This window comes from Haplochromis burtoni, unplaced genomic scaffold, assembly GCF_018398535.1.
Source record: "Haplochromis burtoni strain Fernald_Lab_line unplaced genomic scaffold, NCSU_Asbu1 Contig_19, whole genome shotgun sequence".
Classification (NCBI taxonomy): Eukaryota; Metazoa; Chordata; class Actinopteri; order Cichliformes; family Cichlidae; genus Haplochromis; species Haplochromis burtoni.
Window position 1 is genome coordinate 3,973,228 of NW_024582380.1, and position 19,932 is coordinate 3,993,159.

Sequence of the window (19,932 nt, forward strand, 5' to 3'; positions counted from 1 at the left end):
CCCCCCCAAAGCACTCCAAAAAAAACCTGCTTTCAAATTCAAAACTATAACAATTCTTGTTAAAGTCTGAGAACTTCTGCAGTCCACCTAGTGGTGACCCAGGTTGAACTCAAGCCGTGACAGTGATAGGCCTAATCCTGCTGAAGGAGCCGGGTCACTGTGTAGCAGGAGTCCCCGTCACTCAAAAGACAAACAGGGTAAATATTTAGAAATGTGCTGATGCTTTTGGCCTGCGTGTCAGGGAATGAAGGAATGATCTGTTGTGCTAGCAAACGACTTGAGAAGGTGGTGTAATATGGCTCCACGCTTGAAACATAACATCGTTCTGGCAGCAGTTATGTTTGCGGCTAAGTGCCACCATCATCATGTCAGCATATTGCATTCTCCAGCTGTGGGCTTTTATTTTTTTACAGTATAGAAGTGTTTGAAGGTAACATTTTGAGTGACACTTCTCAAAGCAATCAAGTTTTTGAACAACCCCTTCTTAGCTGCTGAAATGGAATGAAAAGAAGTGCAAATCAAGTATGAAGAGAAACAATAAAAATGAACGAGAACATACATTTGATTTTTTATATGCATTTCAAATACATACTGGTCCTCCAATCATCTTCTGACAATCACTTTACAACGTACAACATTCTTCAAAATCTTTTTTCCCTCCTCTCCATAAAAGCACACACTTGTGTGACATCCACTTTTACTTCTGAACTCCTCTCGAACAGGCTCTCAGTGAAATATATAAATTTTAATCCATTCCTTGTCTCAAACCTTAATCAACCGTTTTTCTGTCGACAACAGCAAAAGAAACAAAAAATACAACAATTTTGACATCTTTCTTGGAACTCGGAAACAGTGTTTGATTGAACAGTTCTATCAATGCCCTGTCTTACCTCCACGTAAGTCTCTGTATTTAACATTCCCTTTTTTTCTGTCATTCTTCGTCAGTCTGTCTATAAAGCTTACATTCATTTCAGCAAATCAGAGCAACATCTATACGCTTTGCTAAACTCATTATTGCACTGTGATATTTATGCATTTTACTTATTTTGCAGTGGTTACAGCTGGTAATAAATGAGTGTGTGCTACCTAAATACTGCTGTGTTTTTGTTGTGGAAAAGGGAAGGGAACCCATCATAATCAGTACTGTCTAAATCATTTTATCAATTTACTCCTTGGTCCTTTCCTAACGCAGTACTATGAGAATGCCTCATCCAAAGCAGTTTAAACTCACTTGAGGGGTATATTTACATGTTACTCATTTCCTTCAACATTTTTAGGTCTCAACCCCAATTTTCTACTTGCGTCATAACAATAGTTCATTAATGATGTTTAAAACTGATACTTTTTCTTCAAACGCTTTTCAAACACAGTATCGACAGTGAAGATTCTGTGTGTTTGTTGTGAAAGTATAATATGTATTGAAAAATCTTTGGTTATTTTGAGTCTTTTGCACTTTTTTTGGCATGTAAGAAGCATACAAGCCACAGCAACTGTGTTGTGTAAAAAGCTTGTCAGGCCATACTACGAATGTGAGCCATATGAAATACTATAAACTACCTCGATACAACATATACCATTATAGGATTTGCAATCAAAGTTACTTATGTAGTACTTATCTAACATTAGTCTGATGAAATGTCTCTAGAAACTCGGTTACTTGGTGATCTACTTCCACAAAACTCTATGAAATCAGAAACTGTGCTTTTGCCGACACTCAATAACGCCCTCACAGGTCAGTGGAGATGGTACTTCGTTTCACCCTCAGGCTGCCGCCCCAGCCGCGGGGACAAGTGTTGTAGGAGTGGAGGCCGGGCGAGCGGAGGCCTGAGTCTTCGGATTCAACAGATGCGTCGGAGTCGGTCAGGGAGCGAGTGTTGTAGAGACGCACAGGAGAACAGATTCTCTGAGTTGGAGTTGGGGGAGGGCTGGTGAAAGTAGGGGACTGTGCCCCCAGTGACCGTGACTGGAAGAGGTTGACGGGTGGTTTCTGACCGTCGTAGCTCAGTGATGAGATGGGAAGACTGTGACCGCTTAGTGCACCAGGAGAAGGGCTGTTTTTACGTTTGGCTGCATTGATGATATTTTTGGCCAGCAGGCGATGGTTGGCTTTAGAGTCCAAGTTGTTAACTGTGGGAGACATGCAGCGACTGTCTTTGGTCAAGGAAACAGGAGAGTTGACGGAGGATGTGTACAGAGGTTTAGTGGTAGAGAGAGAGAAACTGGTTTGAAAGTGTGAAGGAGACTGAGAACGTGAGCCCCATGGAGGAGACACAGGAGATGTGACTGTAGATGGCTGGGATGGTCTGGATGTGGAAACTAAGAAGCTAGAGGACTGGACCTTTTGGCTTACTAACGGTGATTGGCATCTTGATCCCCAAGGAGGGGTGGATACATTTGTTTTGGAAGGTCTGGACGTAGGAACTGAGGAGCTAGTGTAAGGCTGGGTATTCACCACTGGGGATTGGCATCTAGATCCCCAGGGAGGTGTGTGTGGTGAAGTCGCTGTAGATGATTGGGGAGGTTTAGATGAAGAAAATGAGAAACCAGTGGAGGGCTTGTTGTTCTGGGTCGTTGGGGATTGGCACCTTACACCCCAAGGAGGAGAAAGGGGAGAAGGAGATGTAGAAGTTTGGGAAGCAGGAATTGGGGAAATGATAGCGGACTGGCTGACTACTGGGGACTGACATCTTGAACCCCAAGGAGGAGAGCGTGGAAAGGTGGCTGTAGATGTTTGTGAGGGTCTGGATGTGGAAGTGGAGGTAACTGTAGAAAACAGGATATTCTGAGTGCTCATAGGCGATTGGCATCTTGAATTATTACGAAACGATACAGGGGACGTGACTGAACGGATGGAGCTTGTGAGGGGTGGTGGGCTTGTTTGGAGGCTAGAAGTCCAGCTTCCAGTAGCTGGGCCGCCCGGGTTGCCTGTGAGGTTACGTGTCCTGGTTGGTGTAGATGTCTCACTGGGAACTTCAGCAGGAGTGGACTCCTTTGGTGTCTGTTGGATCAGGACAAGTGTTTCTTTAATCTCTTAGAAATATGTATTCAAAAACACAGTATATTAAATACACAAAAAGTTAGGCTATAGTATTGTTAAGCATGTGGATAAGTAAATGAATCTAAAAGGTTTTTAATTAAACTGTGTCAGGATGTGTTGTTCGGAGAGTCTGTTCAGATGAAACTTCACACAATACACCCAGAAGATCAACCAAGTAAACTTAATAAGTGAACCTGTGATGATAAAACTGTGCCCAGCCTGTGCCTCAGCAGCATTCAGGTTATGTTTGTGCACTCCCTCCATCTGTATGTGTTTATCCAGCCTCCCCTGGCTACCAGCCCACACAGGCCCTGTCTTAAGTGTCTCTCTCGGGTTACTGTCATCTGGCTTTCACGTAGAGGATAACCTTTGCAGAGATATGTAGTTACCTGACAGAAGCAAGGCTCGCATCCATCTCATGTCTATTCTAATTAGGGAATACTCCCACTCAGTATGATATTATGATGAAACTAACCTGCTAGGATCACCTTCCCGAGAAGTTATGGTCTCATAAGACGAATGTTAATGGTCATATTTCAAATGTTCGAGGCTACTTTGAAAGAAAATAAGGCCTAGGTCAGGAGTCATAGCATTTGTCTAAATTTCTGACCCCCTCAAGGCCAGCCAGGGCAGAGTTCAGGCCTTAACATGAACACGCATAACTCAAATTGTTATGGGGGAAAAAAACATCTTGTAATGGAAATCTTCAGGTTTTTTCCCCCAGAACTTTAAATGTCACACGCTGTGTAACAAAACAGATCTGCCCCCCCCCCCCTGCCGCAAGCTATCTGTTCAAGGAGGTATAAATTTTATTAGTGTGTTTCCAGTGATTGCTTAAAAGGCAAAAGAGTGAAAGTGACAAACAATTAACATTGGAAAAAGCCAGTGAAGTCAGGAAATGAGGAAAAAAAAGTCAGAATGGAATCCGTGTAGAGGGTTAGCATAAAGCTTTAATCAGAGGAAGAAAAGGTTCAGTCGTACATAAAACAATTGGATAGAACAGACGGAAAAGAGCAGCGAATCAAGGTTTGTGAAATGAAACAGACACAGTCCCTGTGCTCTGAAACAACAGCGTTTGATGACGGAATTACTGCTTCAAGTCATGAAAAACAAAAATATGTATATAGCAGGCAGATTTGAAACACCAAAGAATTCAGGCACACACCATATAGTTAAGTAGAGCATGCTGAAAAGCAGAGTAAATTAGCATGAAGGCATAACGATAGAAAAGTAGTTCTCTTGCTGCAACTTTCATGTCAGTGAACAGCATTAAATTGCAAATCGTAGATCATAAAGCAGATGCTAGACCATCTGTTAAAGTGCTTTGTGAAGCAGCATCACCCGAGTGCCCAGTGGAAAAAAGTGTGAGGCTGTTTCTCATCATATTTTAAAATGTGCTGAAAATGGACGTTCTTGAGTGCTGATGTGCTTCGCGGCTTTGGGAATGGCAGTTGATTTTCATTACGCTGAGGCACATTTTACATTTTCGAAGGATAATTACCAGTCTTTGGGTTTTTTTACTGACAAAAAAGACAAATAATATGCACTGAACAGAAGATAAGACACAGATAGCCATGGCTAAAACTGTTAATCTGTCAATAGTTTGATGAAGATGTTACATAGTGTCTAAGAGACACATAAATTCTCTATAATGTGTGGGATTATAGTAATAAGAAGCACAAGAAAAAGAAGAAGGCACACGTTAAACAGGCAGTGTAATGAATCGTAAGTTTTAGCCCTATCAAAATCACTTCTGCAATCATGTGTTTAGTATCTAAAAAAACCCAAACATTTTCTTTCAACACATTTTCTAAAAACGGTACAAAGAGGGTCTCCACACCTGCGGTGCAATCCCTGCCTTTTTGGCAGAAAATGTGGGCCTTGGTGCCTGTACTGATGACCGGGGAGAGGACACCCTGTCTGGAGAAAAAGCACACATCGGAGAGCTGATCCTCGGATGACCAGATGTCGGATTTGAAGGATAATCTGGTCCTCCTGTAGGGCTGAGAGGTATTTGAGGAGACATGCACTGGGCACTGAAGTTAAAGGGAGGATTGTTAGGGAGTGAAGTCTGTCTGGAGAAAGTTGGAGTGGCGAGCTGGTTCCTGGCCTGTGGTGCTCCTTTGGGTAGGGTACTGATGGGGTCCTTGACTGGGTTAATGATGAAGAGAGAAGAGTTAAGCTGGTATGGCCGGTGCCTCGACAGATCCATCTCTATCTTGGAGCAACCATTTTCCAAAGGCGGCGGCTCTGGAACTGGTTCTGGTGGTGGAGGTTTTTTCATTGGTTTCTGCTTGACTGCTTGTTGCGTCTTGAGATTTTGTGAAAGTTGAGCACACATGTCAGAGTTTTTAGCGATAGCTTTGACCCTACCAGGCATGTTTGATGGGTAAACCCAAGATGGTGGCAGAGACATTGTAGGAGAAGGAGATCTAATTTGGCCTGCGTTCTGATTCTCAACCACATATTTTTCCATCCTGGACTGACGCTTAGCAAACAGTTGAGCACCTTTTCCGGACACATTTGTAAGCGACTGCTCCGGTTGGTGCTCTGCCCTCGGTCGGGTCCTTGAGCTCTTGAGACAAGAGGCCCATTCTGGAGCTCTTGCTCCCTCTGTCCTGTCCTCTTCCTTGGCGAGGAAGTTGGAGGCTTCTGCACCCAGAGCCAGTAACTCTTCTTCAGATCCTGGCTCAGGGATAGATTTGTGTCCATGCTTCTTTCTTTCATCCGCCCCTTGCACTAGAGAAAGTAGCTCGGGGTTTGGAGCGACCACCGGTTTCTCTTTGAATGTGAACATTGACTTTTTATTTGCCCTCCTGGCAGCACCCTCCTCAAGTATTCCTGTTTTGATTGGTGTTGTCATCTTCCTCTCCCCTGATGGCTTAGGAACAAAAGTGGAGGGTTTCGGGGCTGTGGGGGGGCCATAATGGGGCAATTGTGAATACTGGGAAGCAGAGAAATGGGATGGTGGAGGAGAAGAAGGAGACATGACCGGAGACATTGGAGGTGGACTGGAGTAGTAAGTCTGTGGGGGCTGGTTTGTAAAAGCAGGTAGAGGTGGTGTGGGATATGACGGAGGTGGAGGGGGAGGTGAGGCCACCACAGGCTGGGGGACAGTAAAAGCAGGGAGAGGAGGTGTCGAGTAGGAAGGAGGAGGGGGGATGTCCATGACAGGCCTGACGGTCTCCGGAGACTGCACTGTGGGTGGAGAAAAGAAAGGTCTGGCAGTTCTATTGATGAAGGAGCTTGCATGCTTAGATGTGGGCACAGACACCTTCTCAGGACCAGAGGCGCCATGACAGCCATTAGGAAGCTTTCCAGCAGGATCTGGCCCTGTTTGCCTCCCATTTATCTCTGCTTCTCCTTCAGCATGTACTGACACTATCACATCAGTGGTTTTACTCCCTGGCAGAGTCTCACGCTCGGCCTCATCCTCTAGATCCTCGTGAAATTGATGTCGTGCCTCTTCCTCTTGCTCCTCCTTGACAGGGAGGAAGTGTCTCTCTTGTACAACACGGTCATCAGTGTCTTCTTCTTTGTGGAAATCCTTAGCCGGCTCATCCATGATATCGCCCACTGAGCGTACTCTTGCAGGTGTCGAGAAGACCGACTTGTCAGCGGTCGTGTTCTTTAAGTTTAGGTCTCTGTCCTTTTCCTCACTGCTCCTCTCTGCCCATGTCAGTTTGTTGGATGGGGGGTTCGTTTTCACATTCTCAGCTCTGTCCTCCTCTGACCTTTCTCCACAGCTCTCAAGTGTGAAGGCGTTGACTCTCTGCTTACGCCGATTAAAGAGCTGAACACCCCTGGACTTGGAGTTGGAAGGGACGGTGAGCTGAGCAGCAATGATCTGACTCTTGACGCGAGCCTCCTTTAGCTCCTTCTCTGACAAACTGGCACTCCTGGTCAGATCTAAAGTGAAACACACAGGAGAAAACACAAGAAAGGAAGTTCAGCTAAAAGAAAAAGACAGAGGAGTTTTGCCTTCTTGTCTATATTAAATAATAAAAGGAGTAAGACCTCTGTAGACTTGGCAACGTGCTGCTATTCAGAGACAACTCCCTAGCATGTAATTAAAGTTTGCCAAACTGTTTTCATGTACAAATAGAAAGAACCAGAAAGGGCGATTTTTAACAAGTGTGGGATAGAAATATTCTCTTTAAAACCCACATAACTGTTTTGGCACCATGTGGTTTTGATTGCTTTTTTTTTTCCTTTTTTTTTTATTATTTCAGAGTACTTTTGATTTCAACCAATCTAGCAAGGGGAAAAAAGACCTTGTGGACATTTGACTCAGCAGACCAGAGCTGTAGGCAATGAGCCTGGAGACGTAGGCGGAGAAGCATTTGAAATAAACATGTCAACAGCTGCTTTACTAAAGTTAATAAAAATTAAAACAAACAACAACAAAAAAAGATCAAGGTCAATGTCGAAAGCTGCAAAATAGGGAAATTACAGCGAGTCGGTGTCTTACCTTGATTTCATAGGTTTGCTGATTACTGGAATTATAAAATAAATGATAGTTTGTTTTCTGAGCTTGAGAGCTCCCTTTTAGGCGGCAGAGCTATTTCCTTCTGCAGTAGTCCCTCCCTGAGCATTCCTCCACCACTGAGAAAACTCCCTGCCTGTGCTTCCAGCATGCCTTTGGTTTCTCTCTGTACTTAATTTGTGCAGAAATGCAGCTCAAACCCTTAATAGACCATTTTTACAATCTAAAACTAGCCCAGAAAAATCAAATTTTTTCACTGCCTTCTATAAACATACTATACAATTAAGTGTTCCCATTTAAAGTATAGTGAACACATCACTCTTCAAAGTCCACGAGAGGAAAATCAAAGCTGCATCTTTTGCCTTTTTTAGCTCTATAAAAACCTGTAGTCAGAGTCTCTTTGTTGTTATGGTGACACATCTGGTAGATTATTCACTGAAAGCATGTTACTCTGATGGAAGATATTTAAAATCCCTGCAGGACGTTTCTCAGACAGCTAGCTCAGCCATGACTGTTTTTTTTTTTTCATTTATTAAGGTGATGAATCCAGACAGCTACATTATTTGATGTAATCATGTGCCAATCATAATAATTACGCATAAATCAGTCACTTGTAAAGCTGTCCTATAGAACTGAGTCGGCATGCAGTTTTCCCTGGCACAGAGTGTAAAGCCAACACGATCATTCCCCCCAGTAAAAAGGAATAATATGCATCTGTCACTGATTTGACAGACTAAATCTGGCCCTCAGTAATTGAATCAGCTCCTTGTGAGGTATCCTAGAGCTTTTTTTACTTAAACTTAGCTAAAGTTCAAGAGCATACGTGTGCCATCCACTCTTTATTATTTTTTTCATGAACCATGCACCCTGGACCTGCTGTAATAACAAGCAGCGTGTTAACAAAGTTATCCTCTGTGATGATAACAATGATGACGGCGGTTATGTCTGCAAAAAAAATGGATAAGTATAGACTATGTTAAATCATGCACCTGACACCAACATGATCTATCCCCCATATTAGATATTTGTTCCAGTATAACAAGGATAAACACATTACCACACCTTAGACAAGCAGTCCTCTCATAACTACTGGCATGAGCATAAATCACCTTCTTTTATAGACTGCTACACAGAAATGAGCCTACCTATCTCACAGGTACTTTATGTAGACTCGCTGCCTTTTATCATTGTCGTCACTGTAAGCAGTAGCACCACCAGGGGTCCCAGTGACCATTTTTATGAGCTATTTGCTGTTTATAATTCACGCTACCTGAATATACCAGAGCAGAGAGGCTTGAAATGAAGTGTCCTCGCTATAAACATCTACCTTGAGTGGGAGCCAGCTCTGTTATCAAGTAACATGTCAGGAGCAAATCCCAAGCGGTACCTTTTATTTAATTCGAATTTTGATTTTAATTAGCGTTAAATTCTCATGTTTTTAAGCTAATCTTATGGAAAATTCCAACAACAAAATAAGCTGCAGTTATTTTGCATAAAATGTATATTTTAATCAACAACAAATACATAAAATGCTCAGGTTAGGCTCAAAAGTACAGATTGCATGATTACACACAAATCTCAGTGATCTTTACCTTTTTAGTTATAAGGAGAAATAACTTTAAGCTTATGAGCCAGTGTCTTCTACAGAAACACTGCCAATAGTAAGTCATATTTCTTCATAAAACAGACAAGCACAAGCTGCTTCAACATGTTAACATATTCTCACATTTCTTGAGTTTTCTGAAAGCCTGCTTCTCTTGCTGGATCCACTCTAGTGTCTAATCCCTTACCTTTTTCAAGTGAAAACTCAGGGCTCCGCTGTTTTGTAGTACTTCCACAAGAGTTTTCAATTTAACTGCGCCTGATAGCTTCACACCCCCTTTCTGGAGCGAGGTGGGATCGGATTTCTTTTTCCCTGCAGTCCAGCACACAGACAGACAGGCAGGCAGGCAGGGGAGGAAAGGAAGGGAAGAAGGGGGGGAAGGTGGGGAGGGCGTGTAGCTGGAGGCTGTGCTGTCTGTCACTCAGCCTCCAGTGTTGTTTTACTTTTTCAGATCTGTGCCATCGCACTTCCACTTCCACATCCACATCCACTTCCCTAATTATATATATATATTTGTATAAAAAAAACTGGGACGTGACTGCTTGACAAATCTGGGTCTTTCATTTTAGAAAGCTTTACAGAGGCTGCACTTTATTTTGAAAGTTCAGGAGATGGGTGCAATCAGCGGTAAGTAGTCAGCAGCTTATCTCTGTCTGATGTCCTCTGCCCTTGCTGCCCTCAGTGTACATCTCGCACTCGCTCCAACTAAGTGTCTGCCCTCTTTGAACCCTAAGGCCTCCAACCTGCAGGAGTGGGATAGGAATTTCCTGTCCAACATTAGAGTCAAAACTCAGCGCTCAACAGCGATGCAAGAGCCCCTACATCATATTGCCTACCCTTCCTTACTCCTCCACCTCCAACTTTCTCTACCTCTGCCCTCTGCCCCATCACCTCATCCCAGCACGGGTGAGATCAGACAGGAAAGCTCCCCCCGCCCTCACGGCAGCGGGATTTAAGTCAGGGAGGCCAACCCTGCTTTTGTGTATCAAAGGTCAGATTACCCTGTCGGATGTTATCTTTCTCCGGGTGATGGCTGTGGGGTGGGCATGGATGACAGCACCAGCCCCTGCGGGTGATGCGTGAAGCGGTATGGAAAGACGAGGATTAACAGAGGTCCTGAGATCCTACCAGACTGAATGTGACCTAAACTCTCAGCAGATTCCCCTGGGAGGAATAAAGAAATCCAGTTCAGAGGTGGAAACCAAGCTCTCCTGCTCATAGCGTTACTGTTTCATGTGTTAGGAAAGATCCCACCGGAGCAGTTGTCCACTTTCTCCGCCGCCTTTTTGTTGTTCTAGTGATCTCTGTTTCATTTGAGGAAACTAGTGAGTAATGAGTGATAGGAAGGGTATTGGAAGCCCACAGGCTATAGATCCATATCAGGAACAATTATTTGAAGGCTGGAAACCTTTTTAATGCACAATGCCTTTTTACTCACTTTGAATAGTGCATCTGAAAAACTTGTCACCACCAGTAGTCATGTTTTCTGTGTCTTTTCATGGATTCAACATTTCTATTTTAAAACAGGTTTTTTGAAGTTAAGTTGGCAACTGTAGAGGTAAAAAGCAGAGGGGCATTTCCAAACAACGTCTCCCACAAGTTAGCCTGTTATTGCTGTGGCCAGGTTGTATATTAAGACAGTCCTTTAGCAGTGAGGCATGCTTGCATTGGCACAGCTGCTACGAGAACCTGTATTTTTATGACACGGAAACAGATGTCTCAGAGACCAGTTCATTGTGTCAAGTTGCTCTGATGAGTCCAGACTCAGAAACAAACCACTGAATGTGCATTTAGAGTTACATTTTCTTGTAAGAAGTCCAAATAAGGAGAGAAAATAGCAAATAAACAAGCACTTACTTGTTTTCCGGCTCATGTGTTCTTTGTTGAATCCTGTCTTCTCCCATGACGCATTGTAGTCTGTCCCACGGGTCTGCACGTCTTGAGTTAACTGGAGAGGTTTTCTCAAGCCCCCCGGGCTCCAGCTCACCCCTCTCCTGATAGTTGTATGTCCCTTCTCCATCTCCATCGCCGTCTGTCGCAGCAGGAACAAGCCCTCAACGCGGGAGGGAGAAACGCTAGTGCTTTGTCCCGCTCGGCTCAGCCTCCTCTCCCGATAGGATGAAGCAACTGGTGAAAGATGAAGTTTTACTCCTTACTGGCAAACAGTGAATTAGCTGAAAGAAAACACCCACGCAGAAGATGAGGGAAAGGTAGTAGCTCAGTTTTCCCAGTTTCTGTTTCCGGTCACGGCTCCCCTTTCAGCAATAATTCTTCCAAATGTTGTCCTGCAGACAGCCGAAATTTGACGGAAGAAGCGTGTTCTTGCTTTGGTCTTCATGAAGTATTATCCTGCATCTAATGGGACGTCCCAGGAGGGTCAGCTTCGATGAGCATTGGATGAGCTCCCATGGATAAATGCCACGAAAATTGCACAAGATTGTTGTGCTGTGTTAAAATTCTGGCACGAAGGGCTGAGAAAGAGTCCAAGCTTCTCTACTCACATCTCACTAATACTCCTTTTTTTTCTTTCCCAGATGTTGCTCTTCCTTCTCTTCTATTTTAGTCACAAAAACAAGTTTTTTGCCTGCACCCCAATCTTCAACTCGCAGATGACTTTTCTTTTGGAGAAAAGGGATCTGCCCTTTATCTCACAGATCATAACTCTTGAGTGGCTCGCAGGGAAGCTGTGTATATGAGCGGCTTCCTGCTTTTGGGTGCGTGTGAGGAATAGCATTTCATACTGGAAAGGTCACTGCAGAGGCTGGTTTGTATTCAGTGTTCAAAAGCATTCAATTAGGGCTACTTTCATCTGGTGTCCCGTGTTATTTCTCAGGCATTAAAGCCAGACACGGTCTCTGAAAGTAAAATGATCGATTTCATTCTTCTGCTTTTGAGGAAAGCCATATGTGAGAATGAAGATTCCTATTTCATGCGGCGGATGTTCTGACTTCCACTGAAACACATCAGTGGGCTGCAGCTAAGACTTCAACAGTTCGACCAGTATGGCTGATTGTTGGATTACAGATCGCTGCTCTGCTCTGTGTTCGCTGTATGCCCAGAAGCGCCTGCAAGAAAAAGGAGAATATGCAGTTATGTCAAAGGTCAAATCTATTTTAGGTCAAATAAAAACTGTATGATGCATCTAACCAGTGTTGTCTTTTTTAAATAATTTCACTGCTTCGTACATGATTTCAGGAAGGCCATCTGATATTTAAAGACTTTTTAATGACGTGGTCTGAAGAACATCATTTACCTAACTCTTCTGATGAAAGTTTAGTTAGTTTACTCTCAAAAATAAAAGCATCAAACTCAACTTATCTCAGTTTGTAAGACGGCAGGAGTCAGAGATAAAGATCAGGCTTCTCACTTTGAAGTGCAGTCACACTAATGGTGCAAAGTCGGAAACGAGAGGCGCCTTTTAAAAAAACAAAAGTCTGATAAACTCTGTTGTCTCCCATGAAGGGAGGAAGGCTGCAGTCCATTCAGGTTTGAGTGTTTGGGATCTACTGTGTATTAAACCTGTCAGACACAACTTATCCCTGCCTCAGGGTCTGCGATGCGATAGAGCACACTGAGAAAGTGAATGTGGACTTAAGCTTTCCATTCAGCGTGAAGTAAAGAGAGAAACAAAGACATGAATATCTTGCAGTGACATTAAGTGGGCACACATCCTCCTTCACTCTGACCCTGTAGAGTATTTCTTTAGCTCAGCAGTGTCATGTTCCTCCTTCAAAGCCAACAGGAGCCACTGGCAACATTTGTAACGGTAAACCACTGTTTGCACATCTCCTTGTCCTTGATCGGACTTGCCTCACCTCGAAGCTGATTGGGGTTTCATTTTTGCTTGTGAGTCACTGCTCATGAGTGGGAGGCTTGTTCAAAAACTACACACGCACACATTTCACACTTATTATTTTTAAATGCCTTTTCTGAGATTCCTGAGAAGCAAAGCAATGCTGCTTTCTCGAGGTGTCTAAGCACCGTAAACTTGTTTGGATCGTTTGAAGGCTGTGTTTTTGTTTCGTAAAATAACAACTGAGTCATGAAAATTCATAGCAGGGCTGCACATTAGTCCCTGGACACAATCAGCCCAAACAAAACCCTGCCCCACCTCCCTGCTGTAAAAAAAAAAAAAAACCCAGCAACAATCCTAGCTTACTGGCATGATCGTGTCAAGTGACATGAAGGCTGGTATTGTTTAGACACTCTGACAATCGCTCTTTGATTCCTCCAGATGTGCGATCTGTGCTTGGATCACTCAGAAAGCGACACTGTCTCTTCAGATTAGCTTTCACCGTGTCACTTTCCTGCAGTGGTTTTCTGATATTTTTCTTCACTCGCAGTTGTCTTTGTTTCCTGTCTCCACAGAGAACATAGGTGAACACGTGTGGAGGACAGGTCCCAACACCCCTGGTTTAAACATGGGTTGATTGCCAACTTTGATCCAGTCTGCAAATATTTATTAAGTGACAGACAAGGAACAGATGTAAGAACTCTACATGAGCAGAGGCTCTGGCTCAGGAAACAAAACACCAGCATATGGACTTTTGATATCTGCATCTGTCCCAATCCTTTCTTTATCTCTTTTTCTTTCTACTTTTTATTCATCGCGGCTTGTTAATACGCAGCTTGACGTTGTATTTCTCCCAAACAAACCTGTGATATCTATCCCACTCTGGCGATTATGTGCTTGCCATACGTAATAGTCTGATATCTCTTCCACCACCACCACCACCTGGTCTCCAATTACCTTAAAGTTCAAAAAGTATTTCGCAGTGCCCACCTGTCCCGCTTGGCTTCCACCCCTACACAATATTCCTATGCCACCCATCTGCCTCCGTGATCAGGAATCAGGGATCTAATTTACAGTTTGGCCCCGCAGGCTGCTTTAATGTGTAATCACAGAGTTCCTGTCCATCGCCAGCTCATGATGGATTCATACCAGACAGCAAATCTATCCCTCTGCCCTCTGCGGCGTGTCTCACATAGTGACAGCGCACAAAAGAAATTGCTTTTGGCACCCTTACAAAACCTTAATCACTCATTTGTCCCTCATGGCTGTTGTCTTGTGTGTTTATTACACATCTGCATCAGTAGTCAGCTTGTAGAATGCGTGTCATCCACCTAATAGCTCACAAAGCGCGTGTAGTTTCACCCCAGTAACGGCATCTGCACATCATCAGTTGCTCGGGGCGCACATGAGCGGATGTCAGGTGAGCGCGCATTCCACCTACTCTGTGACTTGAAGTGTATCATTTACCCAGCTTATAATGAGGCATCGGGTCAGAGCATTGACTTGAACTGCAAGCCTTTATGACTGAATCCCTGAGGGGAAGATCTGCCGTGTGTCTGCTATCGTCTGTCTTTTGCTGGGATGTTTTACAGTTAGCAAAAAAATAAATAAATAAATAATTTAACAGTAAAGGCTAAAGGCTTTAGCGGGGCCTCTCTCTCTCTCACTCACTCTCTCTTGCTTAAACAAAGAGCTATTCAAGGGCCCTCGCAGCACTACAAAATAATTTGGGCTAGTGCTCCAAAATGGGCATTCCTGCTTCATAATTCCTCAAGAGGCTGTGATAGTTAACATGCCGCAGCTTGTGCAAGCTGATGACAGACATCTAAAACATTGCAAAGAGTCATCCCCAATGAAACGAACAAATGTCTCTCTCTGTTTGCCATTGCCGAGAGTGCGATCATAAATCATGCAGTGGGAAGACCTTGTAATAAAGCGTCTGCTTCGCGCGCAGCTCATCCTGCTCTCGTTGTCACAGGTGGGGAACTTCAAGAGGTGAAAATAAATACTTGAAGTAGGTGTGTGTCATCCAGTGCCAAGAGGGAGGCACCTCCTTGAAACAATCAGTCATAATCTGAAAAACTGTTAGACATCAAAGGCAGCGGGCACAAACACTTTTTAAAAATGTAAAGTTGCAAGCAGGAAACTACTGGCTTTCTGTTCGCACTGAGACATTTGACAAAGTAGGTTTCTGCTGTTTCAAAGCATCTCCCATTACAGCAAAAATAAAGGAGGTGTAGTTTGCTAATCTGTGTAACACACTGTAACATATAGCAGAACAAAGCCTCCTGTTGCTCCCCCGTAAAGCAGTTAATGGGCCTCACCTGTTGTGTTAACAGGAAGCAATTACTTATATATGCGTAAGTCAATACAGTCTCCAGTCAGGACTTTAATTGGATACACCCTCTAATGTTACACAGTGAAGTTCAAGTCTATAACATGGCCACAGAGCGGGCTCCACACAGTCAGGACAATAGGCTTGGATATCAGTGACCACAGTGCTAATGTAGCCAGCCAACACCCCCACCCCAACAACCCCTGCAAGCCTACAGCCTTCGCCAAGGGAAAAAGCAGCAGCCACAGATGTTTGTCATCTACTCAAACAAAGACTTTCAGAGTTTCCCTCCTCTTCTGCCCCAGTTCGTCGCATTCCCCGGACTCTCTCTCCTCTTTCCCCAAGCAAAGATAGTGTCTTCTTACCCCATAAAGATAAACTTAATAGGCTGCAAGTGACAAAGCGAAGATAAAATTCCATGATTCATTAAAGCAACCCCCCCCCACACCCCCTCCCTTTTCTTCTTTTTTTTTGTTGGTTAGGTTTGCTGCTCACCTGTGCTCCGGTGCGTCTGGCTGTTTGAGGCGGCGAGGGTGTGTACTGGCCCTTTTCAGTTCCTACGAGTGTGCGAGCACACCTCCCCTTTTTACCTCTTCTCTCCCACTCCCTCTCTCTCTCTCTCTCTCAGTCGAAGCAGACGAAGGATGGGGTGGGGTGGGGGGGGTCAGTTGGAACACAGAAGGCTCTTTGTCTGGGATTTTTTCATATGGTTTCCTTCAAGCTTGCATACTGAACGAGCACATTATGCCATAATATATTTTCATATTCAACGCAGGGATGTTGAGGGACCAGTAGGCCCCCACTCTGTTCTCTCCCCACTTCTTTGTTTCATTCTTGACCCATTTCCAAACCGTGCACACCCGGGCAGAAAAAAAAAATCCAAAGAAAGAGTGAAAAGTATGCAGGAAAAATGCCAGGCTGGGTTTTCCTCTAAACTCCAAGAATTTCTCGATGCACTTCTTACATGTCTCCAAATATTAAAAGTCAAGGGAACAGATTTCTGTTTGAGATATGCAAACATAAAGACTCCACAGAGCTTCTTACCTCAGACGTCCAGATTCCTCACAATAGTAACTTTACATTCATATTTGATGTACAGCACACGACATTTGGCCTTTTCCTCTGGGATGTTAATCTTAAGATTATGGACGTGCACTCCATATCGCCAAAGATTTACATACTCGAAGGATCCCTCAAGTACCATAAAATGTCAGTAACATCTGGTAAGTGTCTGAGCCTTAAAATGATTAGATCTGTACGCTATAAAGCTGCGTGAACGCGTTTCACCTTCTACTTCAAAATCCTTTGTGCAGAGACCTGAAAGCCTTCAGCGAGATGAGGACTGACTGCGGGCACTGGATTTTTGGATACACAATGGAGCCTGCTTGGCTAGGTCATATGCTTGAAAAATGTATCTTGAACTGCTGCCAGGCTTTAGGAATAACATCTTAATCACCTTTCAGCCACAGGACAAGCTAACCTTATTTAATGGTGCACTTATTCTGATTGTGGTTCACCACTCTTTCAAAGAGCAGGTCACCCAAAGTTTAGCAAAAGGCACGTCTCTACATCTCAAATCGGGCTTGTGATCATGGGCGTGTTTTTCAAATGCACAGATTCAGCATCTTTTGTAATCCCGAAGGTGTGGTTTGCTGGTGATTTTGGTGCGACATGTCTGGACTTTCAGCACTTCTCGTCACCTGCTGGATTGTCCTGTCAGTCCATCTCCTCGAGGCTGGGAAACGCCTTTCCTTCTGCTCCCAACCTCTATTCTTTTATATCTTTTCCCTCTCTTTCCCTCACATATCTATCAGCCCTGGATTTTCCAACTTCATGCAACTTATTCCTATTTTTACCCTTCGGTCTCCCTTTCTGCATCACCATGCTCTCTCCCTTTTGACCCTCTCCTGACATGTTTATATGTCTCGGACCCCATGCAGCTGGGAGAGGAGCCATTAGCCGTCGTGTCTATCTGTCTTTCCTCTCCCTTTCTGCCTCTCCAGCGCCTGCTCGGTTCTGCTCTTGTGGCATGACTCTCTGAAGGGCAGCTGTCTATGTGGGAGACCAGGGAGCTGAGGGGGAAATCTTAGCTCGCATTCCTTCAGAAGAGGGGCACTTGCTGCAAACGGACCGTTGTGGAATTTCCAAAGTGATCTGGTTTATATTCCCTCTCAAGCTGGATTCATCTCCAGAAGTTATTAGAGAGGGGCACGCTCTGGCCTTAACTGATTAAAATCATACATCTTTGCTTTCTTCCCCACCGTACCAGCTCTCAGTACATGTAATGAGATACAGCTACGAGGCCATGCACAGACACGGCTTTACTATAAACACAGACAAAAACACCGGGACAATTCGCCATGCTTTTGAATATTTTGAAGTGCTCCTAACATCTCATTCGAGACGCCATTTCCGGATTAAAACGGGTTGATTGCTGCTCTTAAAGGATACGGTATGTATGTAGCACTAACTCGGTTGAGGCTCACGCATGTTTCAGCTCTGCCTCTGTTTATTTTCAGTGAATGGGACATCTGTATTTCTCATTAACTACCTCAGAGGGTAGTTGCGGTCTGAAGCAGAGATGAGTAAGCCCTGGTAGAATCAGGGTGTGTCTGCTTGTGGTCTGATGATGTTTATATGTCTGAGGCGTATAAACAAGACAGTCCAAAAGCCTAATTACTCCACAGTGTCAGTACATAGTAGTGCCTAATAGGCTACACTCATTTCGCATTTGAAGTGCATGCAGGTTTTGGATGCCAGCCTGGCGCCTTGTAACACATTTAAACACACACAAAGTTTCCAAATCCAATATATACACTAAATATACTACATGGCACAAGTCCCACTACAGCAGTTAGTGGCCTAAATTGCTTCCACAGACTGGCCAGGGAATCTAAGTTGCCAGCGGACCCCAGAGTACTATTTTGTTGTTGCTTTGTTGCTGTGTATGAGTGCATGCTCATTTATAAACTGTATGTGTGAGCAGACTTGGGCCCAGAGCACCATAAGCATATGGTGGGAGCCCCGGTGCACCAATGCACAGACTGAACCCAAACCACAATCAGCTGGCTCAGTCTGTCTGTCTGTCTGGGCAAAGTCGAAATCGCAAAGAGCCAAGAGCCAAGAGCCAAGATTCACACATAACAAAAAGTAAATCAGCTATATGCCCACGCTGTTACCTTCTTTAATGGAGCTCAGGAATGTGGGAATCAGAAATAATAATTGCAGATGAGTCTGCGACGCTTGCTCTGGAAATAGAGGTTTCTTCACTGCCAGCACTCGTGCTTTTGATTTGTGATGTTTTAATGCAGTAAGTTTCTGGTGTTAAACAGTTTTGAAATTGCACTCATCAGTGTTCACATGGCTGCAGCAGCCAAAGCAAACAAACAGCGGATGTTGCAAAAAAGAAAAGGAGTTTGGTTTGATTTAGTCTGAGTTTATTAGTGGAAGAACATACAGACCTTCTGATCCCCTCTCTCCATTTATGGACAACACACCAGGCCATGCGCGTCGCATTTTATAAGCTAAATGATTATCATGCTGAGTGAAGTGAGTCTGTATCACAGGTCAATGACTGAGTAGCGCTGTGCAGTTAGAAAGCTACAGGATATTTTTTGATTCACAGGAATGTCATGCAGCGCTGTTAATCTTAATTCACTATATCAGGATGTCAAAGGTTAAAGAATGAGAGGAAATGTGTGGGATCTCAAGAGGTTCACACCCCTCATACGCATGCTGCAACCCGTCACTCGGCTGCGGTCGCACTTTCTTTCTTTCACACGCTGCATCTTGCAATCAATCAGGGTTTAAACACACTAAATAAACATGCATCAACATTGTGCAGCGCTTCAACCATTAAACAAGCATACACGAAAGCTTACAGATCGATTGATGTGACATCCTGTCGTGTCTGATTCTGTTTGGTTCAGCCTGTTTCCATCTAAATGCCTTTCTGCTTAGTTGCCGGGCCTCTCTGCAGATAGGGTAGGAACAAGGCAGGAATTATTCTCCCAACAGAGAGGCTCGCTCTTTGTTTGGATCAACGCTCCAGAGAACGTAATCAAAATTTACGAGAGGACAAAAACAAAATGCCTAATGCTGATCTGCTTCGCTGACGTGCAACTTAAGGGCTTAATCTGTGTCACACAGTGCAAGGTCCTAATAAAATATTTATTCGTCCTCCCCAGTGCAAATGATATTCGGGTGTAAGCCGAAAATATGAGCCAAGGTTGTTGTGAAAGAATAAAGTAGTAAAAAAAAGTTGGATGTGTTTGTATGTGTGTGTGTCCAACAGCTGTGCAATGGCTTGTTAAATATTTAAGCAGCCAATCACATCGAAGCATCTCAGTGGATTTATGCATGTATCATGGTCAAGACGGGCGGCTAAAGTTCAAAACTGAACAACACAACAAGGGAAAGAAAGGTGATTTAAGTGACTTTGCTTGTTGGTGCTAGACAGGTCAGACACATACTTCACAAACTGCGGATCTACTGGGATTTTCCCACACGACCATTTTTAGGATTTACAGAGAATCGTCTGAAAAAAGAGAAACTATTCAGTGAGCAGCAGTTAAGTGCTTTGTTGATGCTAGAGGTCAGAGTCGGGTGGTCAGACTGCTGAGTTAATAGAAAGCCACAGTAACTTAAATAGCCACTCATTACAACCAAAGTAGGCAGA

General features: G+C 43.9%; 1 protein-coding gene across 3 annotated transcripts; it reads right to left on the minus strand.

Moving 5' to 3' along the window:
* Nucleotides 1–830: 830 nt before the first annotated feature.
* LOC102306041 (mucin-5AC) lies at nt 831–15,859 on the minus strand. 3 transcript variants are annotated; one of them, XM_042218495.1, is made up of 5 exons: nt 15,750–15,859; nt 10,984–12,191; nt 4,878–6,946; nt 2,821–2,998; nt 831–2,694 (listed from the first exon to the last, which is right to left on the minus strand). In XM_042218495.1, exons 2-5 carry the CDS (start codon nt 11,150–11,152, stop codon nt 1,727–1,729), a joined length of 3,384 nt encoding a protein of 1,127 aa, XP_042074429.1. In that variant the 5' UTR covers nt 11,153–12,191; nt 15,750–15,859; the 3' UTR covers nt 831–1,726. The 3 variants fall into 3 exon arrangements, with proteins under 3 accessions (XP_042074429.1, XP_005916456.1, XP_005916457.1); XM_005916394.3 differs by having other exon boundaries at nt 831–2,998; XM_005916395.3 differs by lacking the exons at nt 10,984–12,191; nt 15,750–15,859 and adding an exon at nt 9,314–10,977 and having other exon boundaries at nt 831–2,998.
* Nucleotides 15,860–19,932: the final 4,073 nt, after the last annotated feature.